The 18,840-nt window shown below is 37.5% G+C and overlaps 3 protein-coding genes and 1 pseudogene across 5 annotated transcripts in view; 3 read left to right on the top strand and 1 right to left on the bottom strand.

Moving 5' to 3' along the window:
* The window catches only part of LOC146474120 (ubiquitin carboxyl-terminal hydrolase 40-like), a 60,676-nt gene that overhangs the window by 30,190 nt on the left and 11,646 nt on the right, over window positions 1–18,840 (bottom strand). Inside the window, exons 14-19 of one of the 2 annotated variants that reach the window (XM_085117396.1) lie at window positions 18,139–18,205; window positions 17,245–17,338; window positions 16,697–16,783; window positions 14,717–14,807; window positions 14,523–14,596; window positions 13,455–13,595 (exon numbers count right to left, since the gene is read on the bottom strand). In XM_085117396.1, the coding sequence (XP_084973522.1) occupies window positions 13,455–13,595; window positions 14,523–14,596; window positions 14,717–14,807; window positions 16,697–16,783; window positions 17,245–17,338; window positions 18,139–18,205 (554 nt within the window). The remainder of the gene's footprint in view (window positions 1–13,454; window positions 13,596–14,522; window positions 14,597–14,716; window positions 14,808–16,696; window positions 16,784–17,244; window positions 17,339–18,138; window positions 18,206–18,840) is intronic. The other variant, XM_085117397.1, reaches the window with a different exon arrangement.
* Window positions 1,217–3,577, top strand: LOC146474123 (uncharacterized). The gene is made up of 3 exons (XM_085117260.1): window positions 1,217–1,316; window positions 2,156–2,295; window positions 2,703–3,577. The coding sequence occupies exons 1-3, from the start codon at window positions 1,258–1,260 to the stop codon at window positions 3,344–3,346; spliced, it is 843 nt and encodes a 280-aa protein (XP_084973386.1). The 5' UTR covers window positions 1,217–1,257; the 3' UTR covers window positions 3,347–3,577.
* Window positions 4,834–7,361, top strand: LOC146474122 (uncharacterized). The gene is made up of 3 exons (XM_085117259.1): window positions 4,834–5,246; window positions 6,053–6,192; window positions 6,466–7,361. Exons 1-3 carry the CDS (start codon window positions 5,188–5,190, stop codon window positions 7,107–7,109), a joined length of 843 nt encoding a protein of 280 aa, XP_084973385.1. The 5' UTR covers window positions 4,834–5,187; the 3' UTR covers window positions 7,110–7,361.
* On the top strand, window positions 9,825–11,236 carry LOC146474121 (uncharacterized; annotated as a pseudogene). Its single transcript, XR_014866226.1, has 2 exons — window positions 9,825–9,948; window positions 10,369–11,236. The product of XR_014866226.1 is annotated as an uncharacterized LOC146474121 (transcript).

Raw genomic sequence — 18,840 nt, 5'->3', positions numbered from 1 at the left:
TCACTGAAGAAAGTCTTTCCGCAACTTGTTTTCACGACATGTCAAGGATGATATTTCGCGTCTTAACTTTTCACGATTTTGGAATACTTGTTCAAATCGAGACGCTAAATTTTAGTATTTTTTCAAAAGTCCAAAACAAAGTTGAAGTGCTAAAATTGAATAAACAGGAAAATAGGAAGGCAATGAATATAAACTGGTGAAACAAGGCAATACGATTTAGCACTGAGACGGAAGGAGCACATTCCTCCATATTCACCGGTCGTAACACAGGCTTCTGTACAAAGACCTTTTTGGGTTGGGACGTTTTGCAACTCGTCGTTTTTCGCATCTTTGACTTAATTTTACTTTTCCCGCCAAAAGATTTCAAGTTTGGACAATAATAACATTTTCCCTTTCACATGTTACAAAATAATGCCAAAGAAACTCCTGATTCGACGCGGAAATACTGTAACAATAAAGTTTGAAGGCTGCTTATCATATGGTATCATATGAATGGTCACGTGGCAGACGTTCGTGGATGAGTTTGTTCTCGCGTGTTTCCACGCTCGCCTTGACCTTCTTCGACGCACACTTTCGTTTTCTAATCTACCATGTTACAAGATTTCTATTCTGAGGTTTTCTCTGAGAAATGTCAAGGTGTAACGAAAAAAAAAATTTTTTTAATTAATTTTAGTTAATTTCCTTCACAGTATTGGGAAGTAAGTTTTCCTTCAATTCGCCTTAATTTCGAATACCTCAATTAACACGAGTGTTAATTTCCTATAATAAGGTAACTCAGATGACAGATAATTATTGTTATTAACTAAGATATATGCATAATTTAAATTTGAAGCACTCTAGAACAAACACATTAGACAAAAAAAGCGTAAGTCGCCAAACACTGATTTGGCAAAAAAAAAAAAAACATGCATGCACATTGTAAAATCCAAAGGTATGGATTTTTAAAGACTTCAAATGTTAACGACCGGCCATTATTATCAGATAATAGATCTTGTTGTCAAAATGTTTGCCCTTGGAAATCAATCCTTTGACATATCGTCACCATTCCTTCGAAGCTCACCAAGGTGATATCATTCAGAAAGTTAAAAATAAAATACTGCAAGCAAAATCTCGTTTTCTTAACCACGCATATTTTATTCAGCTTTTGATTTTTCTGACGATGTATTGTATAGCCCCACGTTGTCTCGTTTCCTCATATCAGCCGGTAACTAATAAGGCAGCCGAATCTTTACTGCGTTTGTAAACAAAGGTTTTACCATGTTGTACCGTATGTTACTGGGTCTCTTGCTCGTCAGCTCCTCCTTCTCGACTACCAGGTAGGAAGACAGCAAGGAAGAGATACATTTTAGGTGTTTTTATCCCAAATTTCATGGACAATTTAAATTTGTAATATGGAAACTTAATTTTCTACGGTTGGATGATTGAGAAACGAAACTATGCACGAATAACTTAACAGAAAGGTACTTCTTTTTGAAAGCTTTCATTTATATGCCCAGTGTATGCACACATACAAAAGAAATGATAAAATATTTATCATTCGATTAGCCTTCGACTGAAACGATGCTACAGTAGTTCTTAAGACAGTCAATCTATTGAAACTTGCTTTCTTGAATGTAATTAATCTTATTTTGGGATGATATAGGAAAAGCAGAGTTGTATGTTTGGGTTTCCCGCGAATTGCTTTCAGTCGTCAAAAAATCTGTCTTTAGTTAATAAATATCACAGAAAAATTTTGCCACATTCGAATTTCGTGATTCTAGAGGGAAAACATTTCGCTAAATTGAGAGAATTTATTAACAATAGGCCTTATCACGGTTTTGACGCCATTTTGACGAGTAGGCAAACACGTCTTGAAATAACAGTGTTTGTATGGAAATCCGATGTCAAATAATTCTCATAAAACATCGCTTCTTAAAAATTCATGAATTGGAAACTTTAGGCACTATGCAAAGGATTTTACAAAAAATAACTGAGGAATGTAGCTGTGCTAGATAGCATCTAGTTGCGTTTTGACATTTCCATACATTTGTCGAGCCAGCGGCACCAAACTATGCTCAACTACACAGATCTGAAACGATCACAATCCAATTTCGAAGGCCTTAAACAAAAGGGCTATTCAAAAGTGTAGTAATGTGAAATAATTTTTCTTTCGCAGAGGTAAGATGAGATACAAAGTGCTGGAGATTGACGCTAAAGGAAATCTGTATTTTTACAGGACTTCACTGTTCTGTAAGAATGAGATCATTAAACGACTGGTGAATGGCAAATATAATCTGGTAGACGCGGCTCCTTTGGGTAAGTTATTCACTAAATGAATTTAACGTGTATAAATTTACGCTTTTCAAAAATCAGTGAACAACGAGCATAAAGTGACGTTAGAGCAAAGAATCAATGTTAAGATTAATATAATGCGGTTAAAATAATGGCTAAAATAAATTCTTAGATCACAGTTTCAAAATGAGCTAAGGGCAACAATTATTTAGCACGGCTAACTGAAATAACTAACAAGATAAAATGCTTTTGCCATTCTGCATCTTAATTAATGATTGGATAAAACCGCAGTCCCACGATGTTAAGAAACTAATAATCAAGCTATTGCAGACCTTTAATAAAATATTTTCAGTGGGGAAATGCTCATAATTAAACCAAGCCTATTTTGAATAGTGTCCGTATATCTATATTGTTCTTCGTTTTTAACACAGGCTTGTCCAAGGAGTCTTCAGTACTGAACTGTAAAGACCTCAAACTGAAAGTACCTTCTGCCACGTCAGGTGTCTACTGGATTGACCCGGATGCTGGTTCCCATGGGAACGCTTTCCAAGCCTATTGCGATCAGCACACGGACGGAGGGGGCTGGACACTAGTCTGGAGTTACACCTTCACAGCTTACTCAAGCTTCAACAGTGGCGCAAACGCCGTCATCCCTCGTCCCACTTGGAAAGCAAGCGGTGCTAACAGTCGTGTCTCCACAACAGTGCCACTGAGCGAGACGCATTACGAGGCTTTGCGCTTTGCTTTGTGGCGCACCATTGGTAAAGAAACACTGATCAAAAGCAACATCAACAACTGGATCGTTTGCAAGGAAGGCACTGGCAGCATAGTCAGACAGAAGGCGGGCTCAATCAACTGTAAACTGGTTAAACAGGTTTCAAAGCAATGCGCTGGAGTGGTGCCAAAGTCTTTTGGGATGCACAGCAACGGACCTTATCTCTCCAGCAACAGTAACTATTATTACTTTGACGCTCATAACCGCCATGACTGGCCCACACATGACCCATGTGGAAAAAATCAACCAAATCAGTTAAAAGGTGTGGCTAATCCGCACGGTAATATTTTTGTCCGTTAAAAGCTGATTTCTTATCCGCTCGAGTAATCAAAGTCTGCAATGACACAGTTTTTGTTATTAACCAATGCTTGTTAAGGGGTTTTTAAAAAATAAATATTGTCAAGCAGGCCACTCAAGCCGTTTAATTACCATTTTATGCTGAAATGTAAAGGAAAAAGTTTCAGAATTTTTATACCGTGTTTGTAAGGCAACGTATGGTACAATGTTGCAAATAAACGAGGGTTTTCATATTTAAAAGGGTCTCATTTTATTTCAGCGTTCATTGATATTTTTTCTTCAACTCTTTCAGTCCTCTTCTGTTTGTATGACATTTTTTAAATTTATTCTAAGCAGAAACTTCAAGGAACTGAAGAGACTTAATATGAAATCCTTGAATAGGGACAATTTTCGCAGTTCTCCAGACTTAGCTTTTTAATCGTTTTTAAAGAAAAAAATTAACAAAGCACGATACTCAACTCTTTTGAGAAAGGAATGTCATTTTCTGTTTATTTGTACAGTAATTCTGAAATAATGTAGATTTCACTGATATTCAAATTTCAATGTCTTGATTCGTTTATGTTACAACTCGCTGTCCTTAATCCTCTATTTCACTGAAGAAAGTCTTTCCGCAACTTGGTTTCACTACATGTCAAGGATGATATTTCGCGTCTTAACTTTTCACGATTTTGGAATACTTGTTCAAATCGAGACGCTAAATTTTAGTATTTTTTCAAAAGTCCAAAACAAAGTTGAACTGCCAAAATTGAATAAACAGGAAAATAGGAAGGCAATGAATATAAAAAGGTGAAACAAGGGAATATGGTTTAGCACTGAGACGGAAGGAGCACATTCCTCCATATTCACCGGTCGTAACACAGGTTTCTGTACAAACACCTTTTTGGGTTGGGACGTTTTGCAACTCGTCGTTTTTCGCATCTTTGACTTAATTTTACTTTTCGCGCCAAAAGGTTTCAAGTTTGGACAATAATAACATTTTCCCTTTCACATATTACAAAATAATGCCAAAGAAACTCCTGATTCGACGCGGAAATACTGTAAAAATAAAGTTTGAAAGCTGCTTATCATACGGTATCATATGAATGGTCACGTGGCAGACGTTCGTGGACGAGTTTGTTCTCGCGTGTTTCCACGCTCGCCTTGACCTTCTTCGGCGCACACTTTCGTTTTCTAATCCACCATGTGACAAGATTTCTATTTTGAGGTTTTCTCCGAGAAATGTCAAAGTGTAACGAAAAAAAAAAAAAAATTTTTAATTAATTTTAGTTAATTTCCTTTACAGTATTGAGAAGGACGTTTTCTTTCAATTCGCGTAAATTTCGAATACCTTAATTAACACGAGTGTTAATTACCTATAATAAGGTAACTCAGATGACAGATAATTATTGTTATTAACTAAGAAATATGCTGAATTTGAATTTTAAGCATTCTAGAGCAAATATATAAGACAAAAAAATAAGCGTAAGTCGCCAAACACTGATTCGGCAAAAAAAAATCATGCATGCACATTGTCAATTCCAAAGGTATGGATTTTTAAAGACTTCAAATGTTAACGACCGGCCATTATCAGAAAATAGATCTTGTTGCCAAAATGTTTGCCCTTGGAAATCAATCCTTTGACATATCGTCACCATTCCTTCGAAGCCCACCAAGGTGACATCATTCATAAAGTTAAAAATAAAATACTGCAAGTAAAATCTCGTTTTGTTAATCATGCATATTTTATTCAGCCTTTGATTTTTTCTCTGACGATGTATAGCCCCACGTTGTCTCGTTTTTCCATATCAGCCGGTAACTAATAAGGCAGCCGAATCTTTATTGCTCTTGTAAACAAAGGTTGTACCATGTTGTACCGTATGTTACTGGGTTTCTTACTCGTCAGCTCCTCCTTCTCGACTACCAGGTAGGAACACAGCAAGGAAGGGATACATTTTAGGTGTTTTTATCCCAAATTTCATGGACAATTTAAATTTGTAATATGGAAACTTAATTTTCTACGTACGGTTGGATAATTGAGAAACGAAGCCAAAGCTTTCATTTATATACCCAGTGTATGCACACATGCAAAGGAAATAATAAAATATTTATCATTCGATAGGCCTTCGACTGAATGATGCTATAGTAATATTTAAGACAGTCAATCTATTGAAATGTGCTTTCTTGAATGTAATTAATCTTATTTTAGAATGATATAGGAAAAGCAGAGTCGTATGTTTGGGTTTCCCGCGAATTGCTTTTAGTCGTCAAAAAATCTGTCTTTAGTTAATAAATATCACCGAAAAATTTTGCCACATTCGAATTTCGTGATTCTAGAGGGAAGATATTTCGCTAAATTGAGAGAATTTGTTAACAATAGGCCTTATCACGGGTATTGACGCAATTTTGACGAGTAGGCAAACACGTCTTGAAATAACAGTGTTTGTATGGAAATCCGATGTCAAATAATTTTCATAAAACATCGCTTCTTAAAAATTCATGAATTGGAATCTTTAGGCACTATGCAAAGGATTTTACAGAAAATAACTGAGGAATGTAGCTGTGCTAAAAAGCATCTAGTTGCGTTTTGACATTTCCATACATTTGTCGAACCAGCGGCACTAAACTATGCTAAACTACACAGATCTGAAACGATCACAATCCAATTTCGAAGGCCGCAAACAAAAGAGCTATGCAAAATTGTACCAATGTGAAACAATTTTTCTTTCGCAGAGGTAAGATGAGATACAAAGTGCTGGAGATGGACGCTAAAGGAAATCTATATTTTTACAGGACTTCACTGTTCTGTAAGAATGAGATCATTAAACGACTTGTGAATGGCAAATATAATCTGGTAGACTCGGCTCCTTTGGGTAAGTTATTCACTAAATGAATTTAACGCATATATTTACGCTTTTCAGAAATAAGTGAACAACGAGCATAATGTGACGTTAGAGCAAAGAATCAATGTTAAAGTTAATATAAGAGAAAATGAGGTTAAAATAATAGCTAAAATCAATTCTTAGATCACAGTTTCAAAATGAGCTAAGGGCAACAATTATTTAGCACGGCTAACTGAAATAACTAACAAGATAAAATATTTTTGCCATTCTGCATCTTATATTGTTATCCTTTTTTTAACACAGGCTTGTCCAAGGAGTCTTCAGTACTGAACTGTAAAGACCTCAAACTGAAAGTACCTTCTGCCACGTCAGGTGTCTACTGGATTGACCCGGATGCTGGTTCCCATGGTAACGCTTTCCAAGCCTATTGCGATCAGCACACGGACGGAGGGGGCTGGACACTAGTCTGGAGTTACACCTTCACATCTTACTCAAGCTTCAACAGTGGCGCAAACGCCGTCACCCCTCGTCCCACTTGGAAAGCCAGCGGTGCTAACACCCGTGTCTCCACAACAGTGCCATTGAGCGAGACGCATTACGAAGCCATGAACTTTGCTTTGTGGCGCACCATTGGCAAAGAAACACTAATCAAAAGCAACATCAACAACTGGATCGTTTGCAAGGAAGGCACTGGTAGCATAGTCAGACAGAAGGCGGGCTCAATCAACTGTAAACTGGTTAAACAGGTTTCAAAGCAATGCGCTGGAGTGGTGCCAAAGTCTTTGGTGATGCACAGCAACGGACCTTATCTCTCCAGCAGTAGTACCTATTATTACTTTGACGCTAATACTCGCCAAAACTGGCCCACACATGACCCATGTGGAAAAGATCAAGCAAATCAAATAAAAGGTGTGGCTAATCCGCACGGTAATATTTTTGTCCGTTAAAAGCTGATTTCTTACCTGCTCGAGTAATCAAGATAAACATGAAAGTCTGCAATGACACAGTTTTTGTTATTAACCAATGCTTGTTAAGGGGTTTTAAAAAAAATAAACATTGTCAAGCAGGCCACTCGAGCCGTATAATTACCATTTTACGCTGTAATGTAAAAGAAAAAGTTTTCTGAATTTTTATATCGTGTTTGTAAGGTAACTTATGGTACAATGTTGCAAATAAACGAGGGTTTTTGTATTTTAAAATGTCTCATTTTATTTCTGCGTTCATTGATATTTTTTCTTCAACTCTTTCGGTCCTCTGCTGTTTGTATGACATTTTTTAAATTTTTGCCAAGCAGAAATTTCAAGCAACTGAAGAGACTTAATATGAAATCCTTGAATAGGGACAATTTTCGCAGTTCTCCAGACTTGCCTTTTTAAACGTTTTTAAAGAAAACAATTAACAAAGCACTATACTCAATGTTTTGAGAAAGGAATGTCATTTTCTGTTTATTTGTACAGTAATTCTGAAATAATGTAGATTTCACTGATATTTAAATTTCAATGTCTTGATTCGTTTATGTTACAACTCGCTGTCCTTGAACTTCTATTTCAATGAAGAAAGTCTTTCCACGAATTGATTTCACTACATGTCAAGGATGACATTTCGCGTCTTAACTTTTTATGATTTTGGAATATTTGTTCAAATCGAGACGCTAAATTTTAGTATTTTTTCAAAAGTCCAAAACAAAGTTGAAGTGCTAAAATTGAATAAACAGGAAAATAGGAAGGCAATGAATAAAAACTGGTGAAATAAGGGAATCCTTGTTTAGCACTGAGACGGAAGGAGCACATTCCTCCATATTCACCGGTCGTAAAATAAGCTTCTGTACAAAGACCTTTTTGGGTTGGGACGTTTTGCAACTCGTCGTTTTTCGCATCTTTGACTTAATTTTACTTTTCCCGCCAAAAGGTTTCAAGTTTGGACAATAATAACATTTTCCCTTTCACATATTACAAAATAATACCAAAGAAACTCCTGATTCGACGCGGTTATGCTGTAAAAATAAAGTTTGAAGGCTGCTTATCATGTGGTATCATATGAATGGTCACGTGGCAGACGTTCGTGGACGAGTTTGTTCTCGCGTGTTTCCGGGCTCGCCTTGCCCTTCTTCGACGCACACTTTCGTTTTCTAATCCACCATGTTACAAGATTTCTATTTTGAGATTTTCTCCGAGAAATGTTAAAGTGTAACGAAAAAACAAATTTTTCAATTAATTTTACTTAATTTCCTTCACAGTATCGGGAAGTAACTTTTCCTTCAATTCCGTTAATTTCGAATACCTTAATTAACACGAGTGTTAATTTCCTATAATAAGGAAACTCAGATGACAGATAATTATCTAAGTTATCTGCAGAATTTGAATTTTAAGCACTCTATAACAAACACATTAGACAAAAAAAGCGTCCGCCGCCAAACACTGATTCGACAAAAAAAAAAAAAAAACCATGCATGTACATTGTAAAATCCAAAGGTATGGATTTTTAAAGACTTCAAATGTTAACGACCGGCCATTGTCAGATAATAGATCTTGTTGTCAAAATGTTTGCCCCTGGAAATCAATCCTTTGACATATCGTCACCATTCCTTCGAAGCCCACCAAGGTGATATCATGCAGAAGGTTAAAAATAAATACTGCAAGTAAAATCTCGTTTTCTTCATCACGCAAATTTTATTCAGCTTTTGATTTCTCTGACGATGTATAGCCCCACGTTGTCTCGTTCCTTTATATCAGCCGGTAACTAAAAAGGCAGCCGAATCTTTATTGCGTTTGTAAACAAAGGTTGTACCATGTTGTACCGTATGTTACTGGGTCTCTTGCTCGTCAGCTCCTCCTTCTCGACTACCAGGTAGGAACACAGCAAGGAAGGGATACATTTTAGGTGTTTATATCCCAAATTTCATGGACAATTTAAATTTGTAATATGGAAACTTAATTTTCTACGTACGGTTGGATGATTGAGAAACGCAGCCGGCAAAGCTTTCATTTATATACCCAGCGTATGCAGACATGCAAAGGAAATAGTAAAATATTTATCATTCGATTGGTCTTCGACTGAATGATGCTATAGTAGTTTTTAAGACAGTCAATCTATTGAAATGTGCTTTCCTGAATGTAATTAATCTTATTTTCGGATTATATAGGAAAAGCAGGGTCGTATGTTTGGGTTTCCCGCGAATTGCTTTCAGTCGTCAAAAAATCTGTCTTTAGTTAATAAATATCACAGAAAAATTTTTCCACATTCGAATTTCGTGATTCTAGAGGGAAGGCATTTCGCTAAATTGTTAACAATAGGCCTTATCACGGTTTTTGACGCCATTTTGACGAGTAGGCAAACACGTCTTGAAATAACAGTATTTGTATGGAAATCCGATGTCAAATAATTTTCATAAAACATCGCTTCTTAAAAATTCATGAATTGGAAACTTTAGGCACTATGCAAAGGATTTTACAGAAAATAACTGAGGAATGTAGCTGTGCTAGAAAGCATCTAGTTGTGTTTTGACATTTCCATACATTTGTCGAACCAGCGGCACTAAACTATGCTAAACTATACAGATCTGAAACGATCACAATTCAATTTCGAAGCCCGTAAACAAAAGGGCTATTCAAAATTGTACCAAAGTGAAACAATTTTTCTTTCGTAGAGGCAAGATGAGATACAAAGTGCTGGAGATGGACGCTAAAGGAAATCTGTATTTTTACAGGACTTGACTGTTCTGTAAGAATGAGATCATTAAACGACTGGTGAATGGCACATATAATCTGGTAGACTCAGCTCCTTTGGGTAAGTTATTCACTAAATGAATTTAACGTGTATGTATTTACGCTTTTCAAAAAATAAGTGGACAACGAGCATTGCAGTGATTACCATAAAGTGACTTTATAGGAAAGAATCAATGTTAAGGTTAATATAAGAGAAAATGAGGTTAAAATAATGGCTAAAATCAATTCTTAGATCACAGTTTCAAAATGAGCTAAGGGCAACAATTATTTAGCACGGCTAACTGAAATAACTAACAAGATAAAATATTTTTGCACCCTTAATTAATGATTGGATAAAACCGAAATCTCACGATGTTTCTAATAATCAAGCTATTGCAGTCCTTTAAAAAAATATTTTCAGTGGGGAAATGCTCATAATTAAACCAAGCCTATTTTAAATAGTGTCCGTATATCTATATTGTTATCCTTTTTTTTAACACAGGCCTGTCCAAGGAGTCTCCAGTACTGAATTGTAAGGACCTCAAACTGAGAGTGCCTTCTGCCACGTCAGGTGTCTACTGGATTGACCCGGATGCTGGTTCCCATGGGAACGCTTTCCAAGCCTACTGCGATTAGCGCACGGACGGAGGGGGCTGGACATTAGTCTGGAGTTACACCTTCACAGCTTACTCAAGCTTCAACAGTGGCGCAAACGCCGTCACCCCTCGTCCCACTTGGACAGTCAGCGCTGCTAACACTCGCACGTCCACAACAGTGCCATTGAGCGAGACGCATTACGAGGCTATGAACTTTGCTTTGTGGCGCACCATTGGCAGAGAAACACTGATCAAAAGCAACATCAACAACTGGATCGTTTGCAAGGAAGGCACTGGCAGCATAGTCAGACAGAAGGCAGGCTCAATCAACTGTAAACTGGTTAAACAGGTTTCAAAGCAATGCGCTGGAGTGGTGCCAAAGTCTTTTGGGATACACGGCAACGGACCTCATCTCTCCAGCAACAGTAACTATTATTACTTTGACGCTCATACCCGCCATGACTGGCCCACACATGACCCATGTGGAAAACATCAACCAAATCAGTTAAAAGGTGTGGCTAATCCGCACGGTAATATTTTTGTCCGTTAAAAGCTGATTTCTTATCCGCTCGAGTAATCAAAGTCTGCAATGACACAGTTTTTGTTATTAACCCATGCTTGTTAAGGGGTTTTTAAAAAATAAATATTGTCAAGCAGGCCACTCAAGCCGTTTAATTACCATTTTATGCTGAAATGTAAAGGAAAAAGTTTCAGAATTTTTATACCGTGTTTGTAAGGCAACGTATGGTACAATGTTGCAAATAAACGAGGGTTTTCATATTTGAAAGGGTCTCATTTTATTTCAGCGTTCATTGATATCTTTTCTTCGACTCTTTCAGTCCTCTGCTGTTTGTATGACATTTTTTAAATTTATTCCAAGCAGAAATTTCAAGGAACTGAAGAGACTTAATATGAAATCCTTGAATAGGGACAATATTCGCAGTTCTCCAGACTTGGCTTTTTAAAAAACGTTTTTAAATAAAACAATTAACAAAGCACGATACTCAATTTTTTGAGAAAGGAATGTCATTTTTGGTTTATTTGTACAGTAATTCTGAAATAATGTAGATTTCACTGTTATTCAAATTTCAATGTCTTGATTCGTTTATGTTACGACTCGCTGTCCTTGAACTTCTATTTCAATGAAGAAAATCTTTTCCCAACTTGATTTCATTACATGTCAAGGATGATATTTCGCGCCTTAAGTTTTCATAATTTTGGAATATTTGTTCAAATCGAGACGCTAAATTTTACTATTTTTTCAAAAGTTCAAAACAAAGTTGAACTGCCAAAATTGAACAAACAGGAAAATAGGAAGGCAATGAATATAAACTGGTGAAATAAGGGAATATGGTTTAGCACTGAGACGGAAGGAGCACATTCCTCCATATTCACCGGTCGTAACACAGGCTTCTGTACAAAAGTGCTGTCCTTTTCCATCAAATAATGTACATTTGCTCGGACTTCCATGGATTGATCGAACTTTTAATATGCATTTGGGAACCTGTTCACAGGCTAATTTTAACGGACGAGGGCTCGTTTCTCGAAAGTCCCGGTAACTTACTGAGCCCGATAACTATATTTTTAAATGTTTAATCGCTGATTACACACTGATAACAGACATGGTACTTCGCCAATGTTTTCATAGAATTATAAGATTTTAAAATTTAGTATTCAAAGGTAAGAAAAATTCACTTCTGTTAAGAAACATTTATCACCAAAGACACTTATCAGGCCCGTAAGTTACCGTATGCGGTATGTTCTTGGGGCTCTTAGCAGGAATTTTGGTAAATGGGTATTCTACAGTGGTTTCCGTGGATAAGTCAAGTCACGTTTGAGGCTATTAATTTCAGGATTTATCCTTGTTACTAACAACTGTCAAGTTTTATCGTTACCGTTTTTACTCGAAAAAGTGCCGCGGCGATTATTTAATTTCTCAACTTTCTGATGCGGCGCTTGTTCGAGTGTGGCGTTTTCTCCGAGGAGGAGCTTACTAAAGGCTTTGTCAAGCAAAAAAAAAAAACCAAAAAATATTTATAAACAAAAGCAAAGATGAAACAAAAAGCTCAGCTGAAATGTCAGCCACAGCATCAAACGAACCGTACCGTTTTGCATTTTTACTTTAGCACTCTTCCAAGAAGTACCGCTCTCAAAGCTTCCGGTCTTTCCGAAGAACTTTCGGGCCCGAAAAAGAATTTTCTTATCCACTTTCTACAGATTGCAGTGCTGGTTGTTTTTTTTTATACAAACTAACTCTGTTCGGAAAGACATTATCCACCTCAGAAATTTGGATAAACTTGTGAAAAGAAATTTGCGTTTTCTTTAGCGAATGATCACCTCAAACTTTCGCAACGCATAAAAACTAATCCCCTTTATTTTCTGTGAATAAATACGTTGTTAAAATCCCGAAAAATGGTCAGTTGGTGTTTTCGATTAGCCAACAGCAGCTCGTAAATTCAGGGAATAAGATTTTGTTCTCTAAAATTTTAGGCAATTTAAAGTAATGCTTAAAACACGAGCAGCAATTTTTTATCGGGATTTAAAATCACGAGGCGCAGCCGAGTGGTTTTAGACCCGATAAAACACGTGCTGCCAGTTTTATGAACGGCTTCAAAAACATTCCTGGAAAAGCGTGTGTCAAGAGAGTTCATAACAATGATGCTTTTGTGAACATTGGAAATAAGCATACGAGAAAAACATTAAACACCGCATACTAATAAGGAGGAGGTTTATCGATATAAAGTCACTGCACGTGATGTATTATCGACCATTTGATAGGTTAATGGGCTTATGAATTATTAATGAGTTATTAAATTTTCAACTAAAAAATCTGAACAGATCAAACTGCGTTAGTTTCCACAAATTTTCCTTTAAAAAGGCCATGAAATGATGAAGGAAACAACACTAACTTTCCTTCCTAATTTTCTCATGAATGCCCCGCAATCAGAGAAAATTCAAATAACGCGGAGAAGTAAAACTTGTGAAGTTTCACCTTCATTTCTCCAACTGTGGTGTCCTTTCTGAATGTTTTCTGAATCTCCACAGCTTGTTCGGTATCCTGAGACAATGCATATGTTATATCAAGCAGGACTGGGGCAGTTTCCTCCCCTGGAAACACCTTACCACCATCCACCTGGAGACAAGAAGTGTATCATAAATAATTTTATTAGAACTGCTTTCAATTGAGTATAGAAAGTAATGTCGCGTTTGCTTTGGTTTTCCTTTGCTTCCCTCTGTGATTGGTTGCCAGAACTCGCGCCACTTTTTCAACCAATGAGAAGCAAAACCAACACCAATCGTGACTCGCTCGCACGCATTTTCCCGCGCTTGGCGCCGGGTGCAAGCATTTGCTTCGAGTTCGATTCTGATTAGTTCGTTGTGTTGTACTGGCCATAGTAACGGACTTACGTTGTACTTTCGTTTTGTATTACTGGTTAAAAACTTTCTTTACCAATAAGAAATAATACCAAACTCAGTCGTAAATTAAATCGCTCGAAGGCATTTTCCCGCGCTTGGTGTCGGTTACCCGAATTTGTTTCAAGTTTTCATTATTCACTGTTTGTTTACATCATTTGTTTTCAGTTTTGCAACACTCGGCTGCAACTGTTCTGATATACGCCCTCGCCTGTAACCTTATTAAAAAGAAGAAAGACCCTTGTAGATATTTACGCATTTTGAGCAGTTGCTAAAACAAAGCCTGAAATAAAATTCAGGCTTGAACGGGATTCGAACCCATGACCTCTGCGATGCCGGTGCAGTGCTCTACCAACTGAGCAATAAAGCTAACTGGGAGCTGGGCATATTGTGAGTTCGTAATATACCCGTGAACGATGAATAAATGAATATGAATATATGACACATATATTTGAAATGTGGGTGAAAGATTGAATAAAAGAAAGACCCTCACAGCTATTTACCCAAATTAAGCAGGCTTTCTTTTCGCAACGAGGATCTTTCTTCTATCTTCTCTTTCAACCGCAGTTCAAATATATGTTTCATATATTCATATTCATGCAGTCTTATTGTTAACAAAAATAGTCAGAAAAACAATAATTTCTACCTCTTCTCCGTTCCACAAAAACAGCTCTGTGCCGTCGTGCACTCCGCTTTGTAGAAGAGACTTTTCAGGATGTGCTACAATAAGGAAGTACCACAGTATTGGTAAAAGATTAAATAATAAGATTAACCGAAAACGAAACAAACATACTGTAAGACATACAACAAGGTACAATAAGCGTGAAGTTATAAACTTACGTGTCAATTCTTCAAACAGATGGAGCCCTGCAGGCAGTTGTCTTGCAATATGCAGAGTTTTACATCTAGCATTGTCTCTGGAAGAATCAAGCTGAAAAGAAAACAAAGCTAGGTTGGTATACAAAGTACAAGCTCACGACACTGACAAACGAGTTGTTTCTAATAGGGAGCTTAAGCAACGACGATGGCAACGGCACCGGCAACGAAAACATCACCTGAAAATATATCTTTATTTCATTTGTGCTACTTCGCGCGATTATTTCAACTCGCTCAACTTTTACAAAAATGGCGAACTATCAAAGAACCAAATTGGTAGGAGTGGCGTACAAGTTAACAAAGAAAATGAAAACTCCACCGTCATGCGTTCACGTTCTCCACGAAACCTTAAATGTGGTCATTTCACGTTGTTGTTTAGCAGAGGACGGCAAAGAGTTGTACCAAAATGTAAAGCGCACGTGCAGAGCGATTGTTTTTGCTCATTAAACCTATTGTTTTGCGGCGTTGTTCGTCGCTGCTTCAGCTCCGGATATTTGGGTACACCAACTCAGTTGATAAAGTAAGTGACTACTGAAATTCAGGTGTCAGTTTATTACGACCTTTAACCATTTGTTTCTACTAACATTGTCAATTGACCCAAGGTTTTTATTAGAAGCCAGGAACCAGATACTGATACGCATTTACCCTGAACATGGTACCTGCCATTGGAGAGAATTAGAGCGGTTTCCAATTGAGTGTCCTAAAATCAAAGCCAAAGTAATTACTCTGATCAATCGCAACAGATGTAAACAACAAAACGAGCCAATCAGAATTCGAAGCAAATACATATAACTGGAGCCAAGCGCGGGAAAACGCGTGCGACCAAAACACGATTGGTTTTGGTTTGGATTCCCATTGGTTGAGGAAGTGGCGCGAGTTTCGTTAACCAATCACAGAGCGTAGTAATGCAAAACCAAAGAAAACGCCAAACTACTTTGACACTCAATTGAAAACCGCTCTAAAGCCGGTCCAAACAAGACAAATTAATGAGTGGTCCCTGTCTATTAAGAGCCCTCCTACAAGAAAAATTAATGATAAACCCTGATTGACCATAAATGTATAAATAAATAAGTTTTGTTTCACGAGGGTGACACTTAACAGTCTGTTACGACCCTGTGGTCCTCAGATTCCGGATCGAATTAGAATTTGGAAATGTTGGTTTTCTGAGTAGAGGGATTCGCGTTGAAAATCGCGAGTCATGCTCGATCACTAATTGTCTTTTTGCCAACTGTGACAACCTAATTGTGCTTGACTTTGACAGGTCAAGGGGGGAGTGTGGAGTGCTGGTTCTCAATCAAGCTGAGGACTGTATCTGTCGTTTTATAAATTCGGTAATTCCATCAAACACTTCTTTAAACTCTCAGTTCTATTCCGTTCTGAGGCTCAACCTCTTACAACAAGGTCTCATAGATAGGGAAATACAAAAATGTGCGGTTACAAACTCTAAATTGCTGCGGTTACAACTCTTTCGCTGTTTACAGTCGTTCTTTGTTTTACAATTCAAAGTACGTGATCTACTCTAGACGTACATCTGTCAGGCGCAATTCGTGACGTTACAGCGAATAAAAACATTGGGTGTTATAATACTAAAATAACCTATTATCGGAGCAAGGACGAGAACCAACAATAAACTCAACCCACAATTGACGCTGAGTCCGGGAATCGAACCCAGGCCACATTGGTGGGAGGTGAGTGCTCTCACCACTGCACCATCCCTGCTCCCCGAAGTTGCATATTACACATTCAAGCTTTCTACTCGTGTTAAGTGTAAATTCAATGATTTCGTCCTAAACCACCAAACCCATCCTCACAACAGAGGAAAAATGAGCAGCTTGGAGCTATCAACTATTTCTTTCAAAATGACGCTCTGCATATTAACTGTGAAGAAGCGTGAGAAGCAAATTGACAATAGAAATGTTAAACAGTATTTTAGCTCTTTCATACCTTCATGACCTTCATGACAGTTTCTAAAAGATCCGTTACAGATTTTCTCCTGTCCAATGATAAAATAAGCGCTTCTGTAGACAGTCCCTGGAAAGCACAAAAGAAGCTGCGTTGAATTCACAAGCATAAAAAATAGAACAAAAAAATATGGCTTGTCCTATTAAGATGACAACAGTGAACAACCTCTTATGTACAGCAGGTCAGCAACGATTTGAATTAAATGAGCTTCAAGACCACCTACGACAGCTGGACAAGTATTTTTCTTTGTTTCTGAAAGGTCTTTGAATTCATTTTCTATTTTTCTTTGCAAAATAACTCTTGCCAACTTAGAAATAGAAACACAAATTTCAAACCACTCAGAGCCAGTGTTCCAGATACTGAAGAAGAGGTCTCCTGTCAAAAACGTGACAAAGCTGGCTTCCTGACCTAACAAATTTAATGGTAAACTTAAGAAGATTTGGAGAGAACCAGAGATATTGACCCCTCCAAATTCTTCATTGATGCCCAGACTTTCAAAGTTATCTAGATCACTGAGATTGAATCTTCACCTGTTTAATTCTCAGAATACCATCTGCTACAGTGTAGTGGTTACCAAAATGTATGCTGACAGAAATTTGATTGAGACGAACATCATAGTCTTCCCTGTGGATAAAGAAACTTTGTGATGTTAGTCCACCTTAACCTTTTCCTACCCCGTTACTTTAAGGGGTACAAAACCCGGTTGTCGCTGCAGAACAAAATTTTGATAAACCTGGACTCCGTTTTTGTACATGATACAGATGTTTTCCTTTGGTGATTTCAGTTGAACAACAAGATGGAATTTCTGACGATTGAGTGACATGGGAACGAACAAGTCTAGTCAGAAATTAATATTCTGACGGCATGATGTAGACGAACGCATGTTGTCATGGGATACTTCAAGACTATTTAGGTCAGGTTTGGTGGGAGATTCTTGTCATTCTATGTCAGTTAGTCATCTTGTTTGCTATTTATTCGCTAAAGTTTTTTAGATAGGTTTTCCAGTGTAATTTTGCCAGCATATTTTTTGTACTCTTTCCTTGGGGTCTGGTGCCACCGCATTAGATGGGGAATGCGTTTCCACGTTTTCTTGGCCACTTCTAAAGTGTTTTTTTTAGTGGTTTTTCACATCTGGTGTGGCACAATTCTTAGCTTTTGAACCAATACATGTAATAAATGTTTTATTTCTCAAGTGGAATTTGCAATGATTCAGTAAATGCTGTTACATTAGGTTACATTCTTCAGGTGACTGGCTGAGTCATCCTAAATAAACTATTCACATTGAACGTCTCTTGTTAGTGAAGTCAGAGTAGGAGGTTTGGGGTATTGTTACGCTCAGTTGCCAGACCATCCTCCTTCCTTCTTAACTCAGATTTTTAGATGGAGGTGCATAATTTGAAAAAGTATATGAAAAGTATGATCACCTTTGTTTTGCTAAATGTTTGTTCATTTCCTCAACGTCAGCTCTGAGACCAGCAGGGACTGACGACACTATGGACAGAATATGGAACAAACTTTCAACATTGAATGGTTTTCAATCAACAGGCATTGCCAGCTGCGATGCTATGTGATCTGCGAAATTTGTACGTATGCAATAGGCCAATTTACAGTTGTGTGCTTAGTGACCTAGCCTTGCATTGGAAACGAGGCTGGGGTGACTCTGTTTTTAATACGAACCTCACTGCTTTGCATACGTAAAAGCAAACTAGTTAGCATAAGAACAACATGAAAAGGAGTCAGGTTGGTATCAAAAGAAAGTCGCCCCCAGCCTCGCTTCCAAGCTAAGGCCAGTCATTTTTAGGAGAGGCGTAGAACCCTCCTCGGGAGGCTATTGTTTCCCAAGAACCTAATGAAATTTGCCATACTTTCAAAATTTACGACATCTCACATTCTCAAGCAGAAAGTGTGATCTGGGCATATGGGTAAAATATATCTTTAGCCTGAGTGTCTAGGGTGATCTTCTGGGTGAAAAGGACTACTATTGGCAACAAAAACGATTTGAAAAACAATTATATTAAGCCATCATGTTAATGACTGACTGAAGACTTGAAACATGATTTGCCAGTTGCTGTGAGTTTGATCAATATTCTATTGGTCTAATTCTAGCCTCCATGTACACTTCTCTT

This window comes from Pavona decussata, unplaced genomic scaffold (genome assembly GCF_977016875.1).
Source record: "Pavona decussata unplaced genomic scaffold, jaPavDecu1.1 SCAFFOLD_91, whole genome shotgun sequence".
Lineage (NCBI taxonomy): Eukaryota > Metazoa > Cnidaria > Anthozoa > Scleractinia > Agariciidae > Pavona > Pavona decussata.
Note: the sequence above shows the minus strand (reverse complement) of the source record. Positions and strands in the feature narration are given on the sequence as shown.